The 13,410-nt window shown below is 41.6% G+C and overlaps 1 protein-coding gene across 2 annotated transcripts; it reads right to left on the bottom strand.

The window, feature by feature from the left end:
- Positions 1 to 13: 13 nt before the first annotated feature.
- g6fl (g6f-like) lies at positions 14 to 13,187 on the bottom strand. Of its 2 annotated transcripts, XM_080470847.1 has the most exons (11): positions 12,986 to 13,187; positions 11,172 to 11,504; positions 9,612 to 9,878; positions 9,261 to 9,296; positions 8,639 to 8,974; positions 5,802 to 6,056; positions 1,922 to 2,035; positions 1,612 to 1,682; positions 1,309 to 1,335; positions 902 to 948; positions 14 to 392 (listed from the first exon to the last, which is right to left on the bottom strand). In XM_080470847.1, exons 1-11 carry the CDS (start codon positions 13,056 to 13,058, stop codon positions 371 to 373), a joined length of 1,581 nt encoding a protein of 526 aa, XP_080326973.1. In that variant the 5' UTR covers positions 13,059 to 13,187; the 3' UTR covers positions 14 to 370. The 2 variants fall into 2 exon arrangements, with proteins under 2 accessions (XP_080326973.1, XP_080326974.1); XM_080470848.1 differs by lacking the exon at positions 8,639 to 8,974 and having other exon boundaries at positions 12,986 to 13,165.
- Positions 13,188 to 13,410: the final 223 nt, after the last annotated feature.

Here is a 13,410-nt window from a genome sequence, read left to right as displayed (position 1 = left end):
AGACACGCACCCTCATAGATCAGATCATTTATTTTTAAATACATAAATACAAATACATACATCTGTTAAAGTAAAACAAAATTCTAAAGATAAAGTACATTTACTAGAAAACCTTCAAACACACAATTATTTCTCATACAAGATTTTACGCCTTTAAAGAAAACCACTCCCTTTTACAGCTTCCATCCAGCAAAAGCTTGGAATACTAACAGCAAATAAATCACAAAGTAGCATCTCCCTAAAGCACTGAAGTTTTCTTCAAGTCCGATCTTTGATATTCAGTTGTTACTTCTGTTTATAAAGGGCTTCTGCTGCAGCAGGGAACTGAGCAGATGTGACAGCTGGATGAGGCTGAGATGTGGGTAGGTGATCAGCTCTGACACAGCTCGTATCTGAAAAGAGAGCACAAAGACAAACTAACACACAAACACAAACACACACTCTCTCACGCACCACAAACAAAACCTCCCAGTCCCCGGGTTCTCTTTTATTCTTCCTTTAACACAAACACAAGCAACCCACGCAACAACAACACACGGTTGAAGGAGTGTTGCCTGTCAGCGCGTGGCGTGATATTATGCCACAGTGTCAGAGTGATGTTCAGGCCAACGTGATTGGTGAGTGTGAGAAGAATGTGAGGGGCAAGATGAATGACAGTGCACACACACACACGCACGCACACACACACACACGCACGCACGCACGCACGCACGCACGCACGCACGCACGCACGCACGCACGCACGCACGCACGCACGCACGCACGCACGCACGCACACACACACACACACACACACACACACACACACACACACACACACACACACACACACACACACACACACACACACACACACACACACACACCAAAAGACAGAGGTGATGCAAAGCTTTTTGCTTACCGCTCCAGTTCCTTATAGACATCATCCTCCCCTCTTGGCTTCAGATCCTGGCATTAAAAGAAAAAGGGGAGAAGGGTTGGAGACGGGGAAACAATGGCACAGTCAAGAGAAGGATAAGGATAGGCCAGATTTACGGCCCTCTTGTGTGTAATGAGATTGATTTGTTAATACCACTAATGTAGGGGTGACAGTTGATAGGCAACTAGTTTATATAGTTGGAGGACTGGCAGATTGAGTAAAAGCACTGCAAGTGTGAAGGAAATCACATCTGCTGACAGTTTGGGGAGGGTGCATTTGAGAGAATGAGGTTCTGTATGCACTGCTGGATGTGTCTATTACAGTTTGTCACACAGACACATATGCACCACGCCTGCATGTGTGCAGTGGGAGACGATACAGTAACTCACCATGTAGACTGAACCCTGGGGAGCAGCCTGTTGGGAAGAGAGGAGAGCGAGAAAACAGGTTTAATGAACAACAAGTGACAAAGAGTGAAAATCAGAGAAAAAAAAAACTGAAACAGAGCTGGGATGCAAGACATAAAAAAGTGCACTGCAGTGATAGGGCAGGCAAGGAGAGGGGAAGTTGAGAAATACACAAAACCAGAGCAAGGCTGTCAAATTCAAGAAGTGGGAAAGGTGAAGATGAGGGCAAAATAAAGTGGAAAATGTATCTGCGCCGCATTAGTAACTGACGTATGAATTCATCACCTGTCGATCTCTTGGATCCTCATAGATGTTCTCTGCTTCACATGACTGGACAGACAGGGACTGCTCAATACCTGAACACACAAAAAGATAGTTACTGGCACAGTCTCGCAAACAAATTCTCACACACACACACACACACACGCACACACGCACACACGCAGCCGCAAAGGGAGGAAGGAGGTGGGGGCAGATTCATTACAACAAACCCAGAGGATGTCACGGCCGACATCGCTCAGTGGCAGCCGACAGGGGCCAAAGATGGACGAAAACACAGAAAGCTGTCAAAGAAAGAAAACGCCGGAAGACTCACCGTGATCAGAAATGTGTTTCTGTCTCCATAGCAACACACCGACAGCTGCAGCAACCAGGGGCACCAGGAGTAATAAAGCAGAGAGAGAAGGGAGCAGGGAGGGGGTGACACTCTCTACAAAAGGAGAAAAGCGAGAGAGAGAGAGAAGGAGAAAAAAGGCATGAATGTTTCCAGGAAAAGTGCTAATATAAAACTCATAGAAAAAGTGCAGATGAATGACATGAAACACAGACTAGAAAAGTTATTCTCAAGTTTGCTCTTTTGTACAAGTCAAGACTAGGCCATGTCTGCCTTTACCTGTAAACTTCAGCACCATATTTTAAAATAAGTTTCCGTTATGATTTCCTCAACATGTTACATGTATTTGCATCATGCTGCTGTCAGTTACAGACAATGGCTTCAGTGAAAGATGGCAAGGGAATCTAGACACTGTCAGGGAGAGTGAATACTCTGTGCAACAGCTTAGTAGACATTGATCTGACAGAATTTCACTCTGGATGGTAAGGGCTGTTATTTGGAAATGTAGACAAGAAGAACAAAAGTAGCATTACTGAAATGTCCAAAAGCTTTCAGTTTCTTACACAAAGCCTCAGCAAATTCCATACAGAGCAGTATTTTTGCATCCTCTTTATTCCATGCCTTATTTTATAAATATGTAGTACTGTGCAAAAGTCTGGTGTAATATAATGCTAAATATCCATCATGAAATACCAGCAGGAATGCATCCGATTGGCTCCAAATTTATTCCACAGCAGAAGAAAACAACCCAAACATGCAGCCAGTGTTTATTAGAAATTACTTTTAGTGTAAATAGGAACAATTGGTCCTCTACATGATAGTGTGGCCTCCTCAGAGCACTGATCTTAACAGAATAAAGTAATGGTATCGATATGGAAACAGAAGCATCAAAATGAGATTACATCCACAGAAGCTGTGGGCTTGACTTTTTGAGATGCTTGTAAACTCCAGGGTAAGTTCTTTTGAAAACTATCCTCAAGTGAACTGAGAAGAACTGATGCTGCTAATTTACTTCACAGTTGAAGTGATCATGTTTTATGCACAGGCATCAGTGCAAAGAAAACTTTAGCACAGCACTGTAATGCAGACAACGTGTAGTCTGCATTTCTTTTCAGTGTCTTGAAATCAGATTTTTAACTGCCTGGAGGGACACTGACGATCGATGTAACCAGCAGCATTTCAGCCAGACCCAGTCGATTGAACGCTCCGGTATTATTATCACATGCATTACATCAGCACGCCATCAATTCACCGCTGCACCAGTCAAAATTTGTGGGAAGAGAAAAGGGGTGCGATCAAACTTGTCAGATATGTTTGCATAATGAGGGTGACATCAGTCTTGCAAAACACAGCCACAGGGCAACATGGGGAGCAGGAGGGAGGTACTTGTTTCCACTGTGATTGCTGCAATTTAATGTACCTGAACAAGTGTTCTGTTGCTGTCAGCACACTGATCATGGCGCACAAACTAATCAGATCTGTCACACATCTTTAGATTACACAGTAGAAGCCTAATGAACAAACAGCCTCAACAGAAACAGACTTAGTTTATAATTAGCAGCATTTATAAGCAGCCCCCCCCCCCCCCCCCCCCCCCACCACCACCACCCCAGAGGTTATAGGAGGGTGTGAAACCTGGCTAAAGCAAAGTTTACTCTCACATCTCATCAACTTTCCACAAATTTTGTTTGAAAAGGGATTGGCCTCCAAGCTTCACCTTTGCCCCGGTGTCACAGCTTTTAGCCAGCTTCAAAATAATCAATTATTATGTGCTGTGTGAGGAGTAATTGATTGGTGAGTGTGTGTAGAGGTTGCTAATGGAATACTGTGGTGAGAGGTGACCCTAAGACTGACCTGCACTGTTCTCCATGCCAGCTTTAACGCATGAATTATGGTAATTGAGTGCAGTGAAGTGAAGCATAAATGCCCTTAGTTCCTCACCACCACATCTCTTCTGTCTGTCTGTCTATCTGTCTATCTGTCTATCTGTCTATCTGTCTATCTGTCTATCTGTCCGTCTGTCCGTCTGTCCGTCTGTCCGCCCGTCTGGCTCACCTATTTCTTTTCACCATTAGCTCCTCCTCCCCTCCTCTATTTTCTCTCAAATGAGGTCGGGGGTGATTTATATCGTCGCGATTGTAAAGTGTTTTGGCTGATAGGAAGCAGACCGAAGAACTGCTTGAATGTCTTGCAAATGATGGGCAGACGGTGGATAGCAAATGATTGCAGACAATCGCTGACATTTGAAGTATTTTGTGTGCAGCTGAACACCATGATTGTTTCAATTTTGTCTTGTTTGACTTGTGCCCCCAGTAAAAGAAATTCTATTATATAGTATTGTTTAACTTGTGAAGCTTGGACACTACTTTGTAATTTGTGAATTAGACATCCCGGCATGATAAAAAATGATTTACTGTATCTGTTATTATTTGTACCGAAAACTTGTTTCACTTGTCTCTCAGAGATAAACCTGTACAAAAACCCCAGCCACCTCTTGTTGCCTTTGAGAAAAAACAAACAACCTACAGTTTCATTTCTTTTTGTAAAACTATTTATTATTAACAGTGTTTGTTGGATCATACCGCAGTGTTGTGCATTCTGACACCTTTCAACCTTGTAAATGTAGGCTATCTAACACTGAAAGTTTTTGAACTTTCTATTTTGCCCTATCTAGATGTAAACGCACTGTGCACAATACAATGCGCCTTTATTATTTGCCAACTTTAAAACACTTTCCAAGTCTCCCCCTACACACTGGAAATATCTATGCGATGCCATTCACCACATATATTAATGTACACTTATTGTTTTTATACCTTCTGGCATTGACTAACATTAATTGCAGACTTACTGCAATTTCGGCCATAACTACCCCATTCCTAAATCTGATGGTACCTTTAAAATATGTCTTCACCTGAAAATCGTATCTGACGATGTGCTTTTTGTCCCCATAGGAACAACAAATCTGTATAATGTCAGTGCGTAATCAGATTTCATTCCCCACACTGGAGAACACACACACACACACACACACACACACACACACACACACACACACACACACACACACACACACACACACACACACACACACACACACACACACACACACACACACACAAACACATGTTATTATTGCAGAATCAAATCTCTCCAATCAGGCAAAAATTGCTGCCTCTTTCCCACTTGAAGTTGTTTTCACCCTCTTCTCCCTCCCCTCCCGGTACATTATTCTTATGGCCATACCATCAGTGTGCATCATGATGAGCTCTGGGCCGCTCAGCCCGAGTGATGTATTTGGGGTATGGAGAGTGAACTCATCGCTGCTAAGGGATCCATTCAACTGTCACATCCTCCTGTGCTCCCCCACAGCCACCAATACAATAAGCTTGAATAATTTAGTTTTTGTGGGAAGATATGTCCTAAGGTCCTGTCTTCTTATATTCACATATCAGCTGGGTGAATGTGATGAGAAAAGCGATAGCCGTTATGTTTTTTCTATTTTGCGGAAGAGGAAGCAGAGCAGATTATTAAGACTTTGATAGAAATTTGCACATAAGTGGAACGAGTTATTCCACTGGATATTATCACAGCTCTTTGTTACATAGAAGTCTTGACCCCTGACATCTTTAGTTACATTAAGGAAGCATTACATGTGTTACCTGTCAAGAGCATTTTTACTTTTTCAGCAAGGCTTTCTTAGAGATGATTTGACCTGAGGAGGCTTAATTACACCCCAAACTGCCTCATGGAGCATATGTCCACAATTATCTTGTTTGTTATCCCAACCGAGTTGATTAGCTTGTTAGTGTTGATGAAGAAAAACAGACCAACATTTGCAATGCCATACGAATGCTCTCACCTTCAGGGGGGACTGTAACAGCTTGAGTTACCCTGACGACCTGCCCGTTTTTCAGCTGCAAGCTGCAGGTGTAGTTTCCCGCTGTGTCCCGGGTGATGGGTAAATGCAAAGTGGTGCTGATGCTGCCAGGGCCATTGCTCGACATGGGCAGCTGACGACTTGTATTGTGATGTTTCCACACAGCCATGCGAGCCTGCGACCGCTCTGTGTACAGGCACCCCAACACCAGCCTCGAGGAGTACTGGGTAGTTTTAACTGTAGAAATCACACAGAGCAGTGAAAAGGGGAACAAGGAAGAAGGGCATGCTATGACCACACAGAGAGCATGTTAAAAAATGAAAAGAATCAAGGGAGCATGAGTGAGCAAAAAAGACAGGCAGGCCGGCAGAAAAAGGACAGAGACAGACGAAGAAAGTGAGTTAAAGGGTAGTGTGTGAATATAGAAAAGGGCAAGGACAGATAGAGAGTAATGAGGCAAAGGCAAAGTGATATGAAAAAACAAAGAACAATTCAGAGAAGGGGTCAAAATAATATATATTCATTAAAGTGATTTGCTAGTAATGCATTGGTTGACTGTGACTGATGCTTAGTGTCTCATCAAACTGAAATGAGAATCCATCTGGGTGTAATCAAACCCTGCAGACCTCCACACATGTGCATAAAAACACACACATTTCAGCCTTGATTAGTGAGATCAGTGTGGGCCACCTACAGCCCCGGTGGGAGGGCAGCAAGTATAATCATACATAATGATACTTATAATGAGGTGCGGTAAAAATATATGCATCACATGATTGGTGTGTGTGTGTGTGTGTGTGTGTGTGTGTGTGTGTGTGTGTGTGTGTGTGTGTGTGTGTAGGGATGCAGATGTGTGAAACATGGATCACAGTGACAGTGACAGTGACAGATCGGCTGGTCGTGTCTGGGCAGTTGTGATGGATGCCAGTAAGTCTGTGATTAGTAAAGCCTTCCAAGGCCACCAAGGCAGTGTGTGTGTGTGTGTGTGTGTGTGTGTGTGTTTGCCTGCCTGCTACAAAGAATCAAATTCATCAAGGCCTCTCATAAAAATCAACAGGTACGTTGCTCAATTTGTTTTTCTTTTTTAACTCGTGAATTGAGCAAGTGTTTCCTTTATCTATGAGTTCAAAAGTCTATTTGTTTAGTGATGTGACATTTTTGCCCATGGCTGTAGCTAATGTTCTTTTCCATTTTATTCCGCATAGAAACGAAGAAGAATCCAAAGTATTGCTCAAGGACAGATCATTGGGACAAACGATTGTCAAAATACCTTGGGAGACTTGGGGCCTCGAAATGCATAGACGACTTTCATTTCACCGTGCTACAATTTGAGCAAAGCACACCTTTTCCAGCTGTCTTGCACATAGTTGAGTTTCGTGAAATAGTTCAGCATTCGGAAAAAAAAAAGTCTTCATGTCAGTCTTTCAACTTCTTTCAGAAAATGATATTGATGCAGGGCAAGTAATAAGAAAGCAGAGATTTTCAGTGGTTGCAAGTTGTTTTGAAAATGCGCTTTTTTCTTTCTTTTTTCTACACTACGGTGAAATATCTCCGTGAACTGTCTTTGTAACTGTCACAACAGAAGCAAGAGGTTTTCTGCTGGATAAAAGACAGTTCAGTGATTTGATGCAGCTGTTCACTCATTCAACTTGTATGATTTATTTATCATTAAAAAAAAAATCACAAAATTAGTTCGGCTGAAAATGAAATAGAATACCATAATGTATATTAGAAGAGCTTGGGACAGAGGGGCTGCATGGTGGTATAGTAGGTTAGCATTTCGACCTCACTGTGAGAATATCACAACTTTTTTTTTTCCTGCTTTCCTCCAACAGTTAAAAATATGCATTTATGTTAATTGGTGACTCTGATTCTAGCTGTGAAAATGACTGTGACAGACTTGTCAAGGGTGTAGCCTGCCTTTGTCCAGAGTCAGCGGGGATTGACACCAAGAACCTGTGACGCTAGATTAGCTGAAGCAGTGTAGAAGACGAACGGTGAAGAGTATGATAAACTCCATGGTCATTGTTTTGAAAATGTTTATCAGCTCGAGAAATAAACAACCCAATGTATAGGTTTTTGTTTGAGAAGTAGAGTGGATATAAGGACAAATACTGAAAGTCAGATTGAAGGAGTTGTTAAAAATGCGTGCGTGTGGAGGAGAGGAAGTCACAACACAGCGCAACAATTTATTAGATAATTTGATAAAGACCAAGCTCAAAAAAAACACTCTAGCTCTCTATATACAGTATATATGTTAAGCAAAGACCTGCAGATGGCGTTGATCTTATCATGTAACTCTTTGCAAGTAGCCAAATGATCTCATTTCCCTGAATGTCAAAGCATTCACTTAACAACAGGCATGTGGAACTTAATAGAAAAAACAAAGAACGAATAAGTGGGCGTCGAAACATAACAAATACAGATGCCTGCAGCCATTACACAAGAGGTCACTGAACGATTTGATGAGTATGAAAATGATGTGAGTGAGTCATCAGCTTTGGCCTTTTGAGGGATCTCAACCCCACGGAATACCTATGGAATATTTTATGATTAAAAGATGAAATACGGGAATGTCTTGCAGTAGAATTGCATTTAAATCCTACTGCAGCCTTAGAAGACACTCACATACACGTCAAAGTGAATAAAAGCTTTTGCTTAGATTTCCCTTTGATTTGTCATCTGCTCTTTTAATACTTTCATCAAAGCATCTTCTGTGTTTATTAGCTGACTCAAATAGGATACCTAAACACACTCGTCTTGGTTTTTTCCTACTGATTCACCTGCTCTTTCCATTGTCTGCTGATTGTGATTCATACCTTTCACCACACTGAGCCGTGTCCTCTGGCGGAAGACGTTGTCATTGAGGTACACTTCACACAAGTACAGCCCACCATCTTTGAGCCCAGGGGTGAGTACAAAGGAAAAGCTCCCAGCCTCTGGGTTGTATGGAGGGCCAGCCAGTTGAATTTTCTTACTCTGCTCAGTCAGTACGGGAGAGCCCCCCCAGCGGCTGTACTGGTACACCAGCTTCATACTACTGTGCTTTTTCATGTCTGGTGGAAGCCAGTGAAGCAGGACGTAGTCCCCCTGGACATTGGGACAGGTCAGAGGAAAAGAGGCCTGAGCCTGAGAGGCCGTAGAGATCACGGGACCTTCAGGCAAGGACAGAGGAGGACAAATATGATATTAAAGTGTGAGAAAACACATCAACTGGGAATTCAGAGTCAAAAGAGAATGAGGAGGGAGGTTAAGACAGACAGAGCAAACACAACAGCAAGACAGCAGGGGAAATAGAGATAGGCGAAAAATTCCTACAACAATGGGGATTATGTTCTTATATGCTGAGAGTCACTTCAGTTTTTCTTCCATTCTGTTCTGCCTGATTAGCAAGCTGCTGACGCAGGACTTTCAGTCTGCTGGCGCTACAGAGTTACTTACCATGTGTTATATTGGTGAATGTGGCCACTTTGTCAGCTGTGAGAAGATGGAAAGCAAGAAAAGGAAAATGGGGGAAAAAGCAAATAATGAATAATACATAAATGTAGCAACTAGAATATTCACAGTACAACAAGCTGGATTTCAGAGCAGATCTACAGTTTGCTTCTGAGTCTTGAAATTGGTCTGTAAAAGTAAATACTTTGAAGAACTGTAGCTACAGGACTCCTAAATAAATAATGTTGTTGCTGGAGTTGTTGGCATTGATGCCCACTCACACCATCCATAACAGCAACAACATATGCATTCTACTCCTTGGTGCCTCCACATTTCTTCCTCTCCGGTCGGCCTCACCATTCACGGTCACGTCCACATTGAAAGCAAACAGAGTGCTCCTGCTGTTACCCCAGGCTTGAACCATGCAGACATAAGAACCGCTGTCACTCGTCTGGATCTGTGGCAGTTTAGTCACTGTCCCTACATTGGTCTTTTTCTCACTCTTCATGGAAATCACTCCAGGGGCGACCCAGCGGATTTTGGCGCTGACAGAATTCGGAGTGACTCTGGCAATCAGCCGCAGGGTGCTGTTCTGAGGAACGGGTGGAGCGGGGATGACTGAGACTGGAGATGAGTGAGAACAGAGGAGAAAGAATCAGTTATGGTGTAAATATATACTGAATCCTTGAAAAGGTCCAGAAAAGCAGTCATTATGGTAGACAAAAATGGAGAACTCAGTGAAATTCACATCAAAATGTTTATGTGTAGTTTAACATGTGCATTATAATCCAATAGATTAAAAACTACATATGGACCCCATGCAATAAAACTTCACATAAGAAGAAATAAAGTAAAGGAATAAAAAAGTGAAATTATTAAAATCACACTAAAGAGTACTTCATTTTTATCATACAACCCCAAAAAGGTTGGAATGTGTGCAAAAAAGTCTGAAGCAGAAAAAACTGTTGAATGTTAGGTGGTTGAATGAATCAAAACATGAAATTCTGTTCTGTTTAACTATGCTTACTATGTGAACTTGAGAGGAGATGGACCATCCAGCATGTCAGCAGACATTTCAAAACCCTGCATCTCTGACGGTATAGAGTTGCATTGGTTCCTATTAAACGGACAGCTTACCCATCTGGAAATGTACCATCAATGCTGACGGGTACATTGAGGTTTCAGAGTGATCCACGCTCCCATCTAGAGAACATCTCTTACAGGAAAAGAAATGCATATTTCATAAAGATAAAGCTAAGCCGCAGAAGGGATACTGGATCCATCACGACAGCATGGTTTCTCAGTAGAAGGTCAGGGTGCTGTATTGGCCGGCCTGCAGTTCCCACCTCTCACCAAAGAAAACATTGAGCAAGTTGTATCTATCTTAAACTATAAATCATGTCAATTGTGCAATTAGGGTCCATCTCAGTATTTTCTTATTTTCTCATTTTAAATAATTATTATTTAATGATGACTTTGAAAGGTCCCTGGTAAAACCCCAAACTTAAAACTGTTTTTTTTTTTTTTTCATTTTTAATGGAGGGAGCAGGAATAGTTTTTATTTTGTGTCAATTCGTATTGATTCGGGAACAATTGAAGTAATTAGTGGTGCTATTATATTGGTGTTGCATTACAAGATCCCATGGAGAGCTTTAAAATTATGCAAAAACAAAATGAAATATCAAGACCACATAATTTAAACCAAGAGACTAAAAGCCCTACCTCATTCAAAAATGTTGTTATTGTTCACTTAAAGCAGATTAATTTGTCTCGCCTGCAGGGCACCTTTAACAATTATACAGATGTGCTGTTTTTGTGTCTCATAAATCACACAAACAATGAAGTGTGAAGTCGAGGGGTTTCCCGTGTGTTCCGGGTGAATCTCACATGGAGTTGAACTTGTGGTTATTTATTCACCTGTAAGGACAGCCAGGAGGATAAACCTCTCCCTCTGCTTCCTCTCCTGTTGCTCTATCAAGCATGAGTAGAGACCGCTGTCATCCACACTGGGTTGAAAGGACAGAGAGAAATTCCCGGTGTCTTTAAAGTTATGGTCAGTAAATCGCATGGATGGCTTTGAGGCACCTCCAGAGAACTCCGTCTTTTCGCTGGCTGAAAGAACCAGCCGCCATTCATCCGTGCCAAGCGACCTAACCTTCCAGTTAATGGTCACAGCACCTCTCGCAGTCTGATCAGCACAGACCAAGGTGGCGGGCATGCCCTCTCGAGCCACCACAACATCGTCCCAATCTAAGGGAGAGAGTTAGAAGTGGTGAGTCAAATGTATTATATGAATTTTTGAGGTGAATCTCAAAACGTGTTCCGAATAGCTGAGGTTCACTGCAGCGCTGATGTCTTTTTCTTAATGCCCACCAAGAGATGGGCTTATTTTAATTCCAATTCAGTCTTCAAATATTACTCACAACCCAAATGTACAACATCAGACTTTAATGCTGGTTGTTCACCACAAAATCCATAGTCCTATTTTGGCAAGAGGCTTTTTCTGTCAGTCAGTCAAACATTAAAGTTATTGAACAAAGATAGGAGTTTTTTTTTCTTTACACCAGATATTCTATCTCCTTTTAGAATTCCTGCCAGCGCTGGCCTGCAGAGCTCCCCTGGATAGACAGCCAGATGAACATTTTCGAGGCCACCCTTTCGAAGGATAACAACATCACAAGAGTCAAACATTATTTTCCAAGCAGATAGACGAGGGTGTCTTCAGTCCACCTGGTGATGTAACACTCGCCTTTAGATGAAAGCTGTAACTATCAAGTGGACTGTAACATAGATTTTCCCTTCTCCAAAAAAATGTAATAAATAAATACCACAGTTTATTGTAGGGCACTCGTACTAAGTGACGTGAAAAATGATGAAAAAATTGAAACGTTTCTGAAATATAACATTGCATCTTATTTGCATGGATTGTATTACATATTTGTGGTCTGTATCCAGGCTTATCGGTTCCAGTATCTCTTCTTCATTGCTTTTTTATTTTATTGCATTTGTCATCTTAAGTTTTATTATCCATCTTTCAAATGCTTTTCTTTCATTAATGTTCTTCTTCTTTTTTTTTTTTAAATACTTTCTTGGTATTTCTTGTTTTGTGTCAGCTCTAGCACCCTGCAACCCGAAGTTGGAATATGCAGCATAGAAGATGGATGGAAAGATCTGTGAGTTTATCTTCCATAAAGCAGATCATACCAATCTGCATAAAAGGTGCTATGTAAATAACATTTTATTGATATTCAAGCTATAGATTTAACAGCACAGAACAGCTTTCATTTATACTGACCTTTGTACAAAGGTTAAAAAGGTAACCAGCCCTGGAAATAGATTAATTCTACCCGTGGCTAAAAACCTTTCATTACCAAGTTTGTCAATGAACTTTAGTTTTTTTTTCCTTGTCATTTCAAATGTGTGATTGTGAGTGTGGTTATAGAACAAAATGTCCCGGACCAAATAAAGTCAGTAAATTTTCCCGATGACGGAAGAACAAATCAACAAAAAGCACAAAATGTGCTTTGGTGTCTCTTTAGTTTGATTTAACACAACTGAATCTTTTAAAACAGACCTTTAGCTCATCATTTATATGCAGTGAGACAACATTATTAATGTCTACGCTACAAAAGCAAGGTTTGCTGGTAAATATAGGTTTTCCCTGTCGGCAAGAGCAATTTCAAACGCAGCAGAAATAATATTTCTGAAAAACATTAGATAGGGCTTCATACCTGTGATGTCAGTACGGGAGGAATATACTGCAAAGGAAAAAGTCAGAATGAAGGTGAGAAAACCAGACTCCATCACACATTTAAAGAAAGGAAAAGCACTCTCGCTGCACCAGCTGTCTCTCCACTACTGTGACCTTTCTAAGTGCGCTTCAGAGCACCGAGTATTGTTCTGTATACTGCAATATTTCTGGTGTCCCTGACTGACATGTTAACAAGTGTGCTGTACATCTCTCTGCCCAACGGGATGTGAGGAAACCAACAGGGGCATAATCAACAGGAAAAGACTGTCATTATTCTAGTCATGCGTGTGTGCATGAAGCTGATAAACCCCCACATGCTGGCATCACCGTAATGCTAGCCTACAGTATATGCTGATCAACACTTTGCGGCTGAACTTCTCGGCAGTTCTTAACACAAGTTGTGAC

Source organism: Lipophrys pholis (genome assembly GCF_963383615.2).
Source record: "Lipophrys pholis genome assembly, chromosome: 9".
NCBI classification, from domain to species: domain Eukaryota; kingdom Metazoa; phylum Chordata; class Actinopteri; order Blenniiformes; family Blenniidae; genus Lipophrys; species Lipophrys pholis.
The sequence above is the reverse complement of the archived record's forward strand: the minus strand, read 5'-3'. Positions and strand labels throughout refer to the sequence as shown.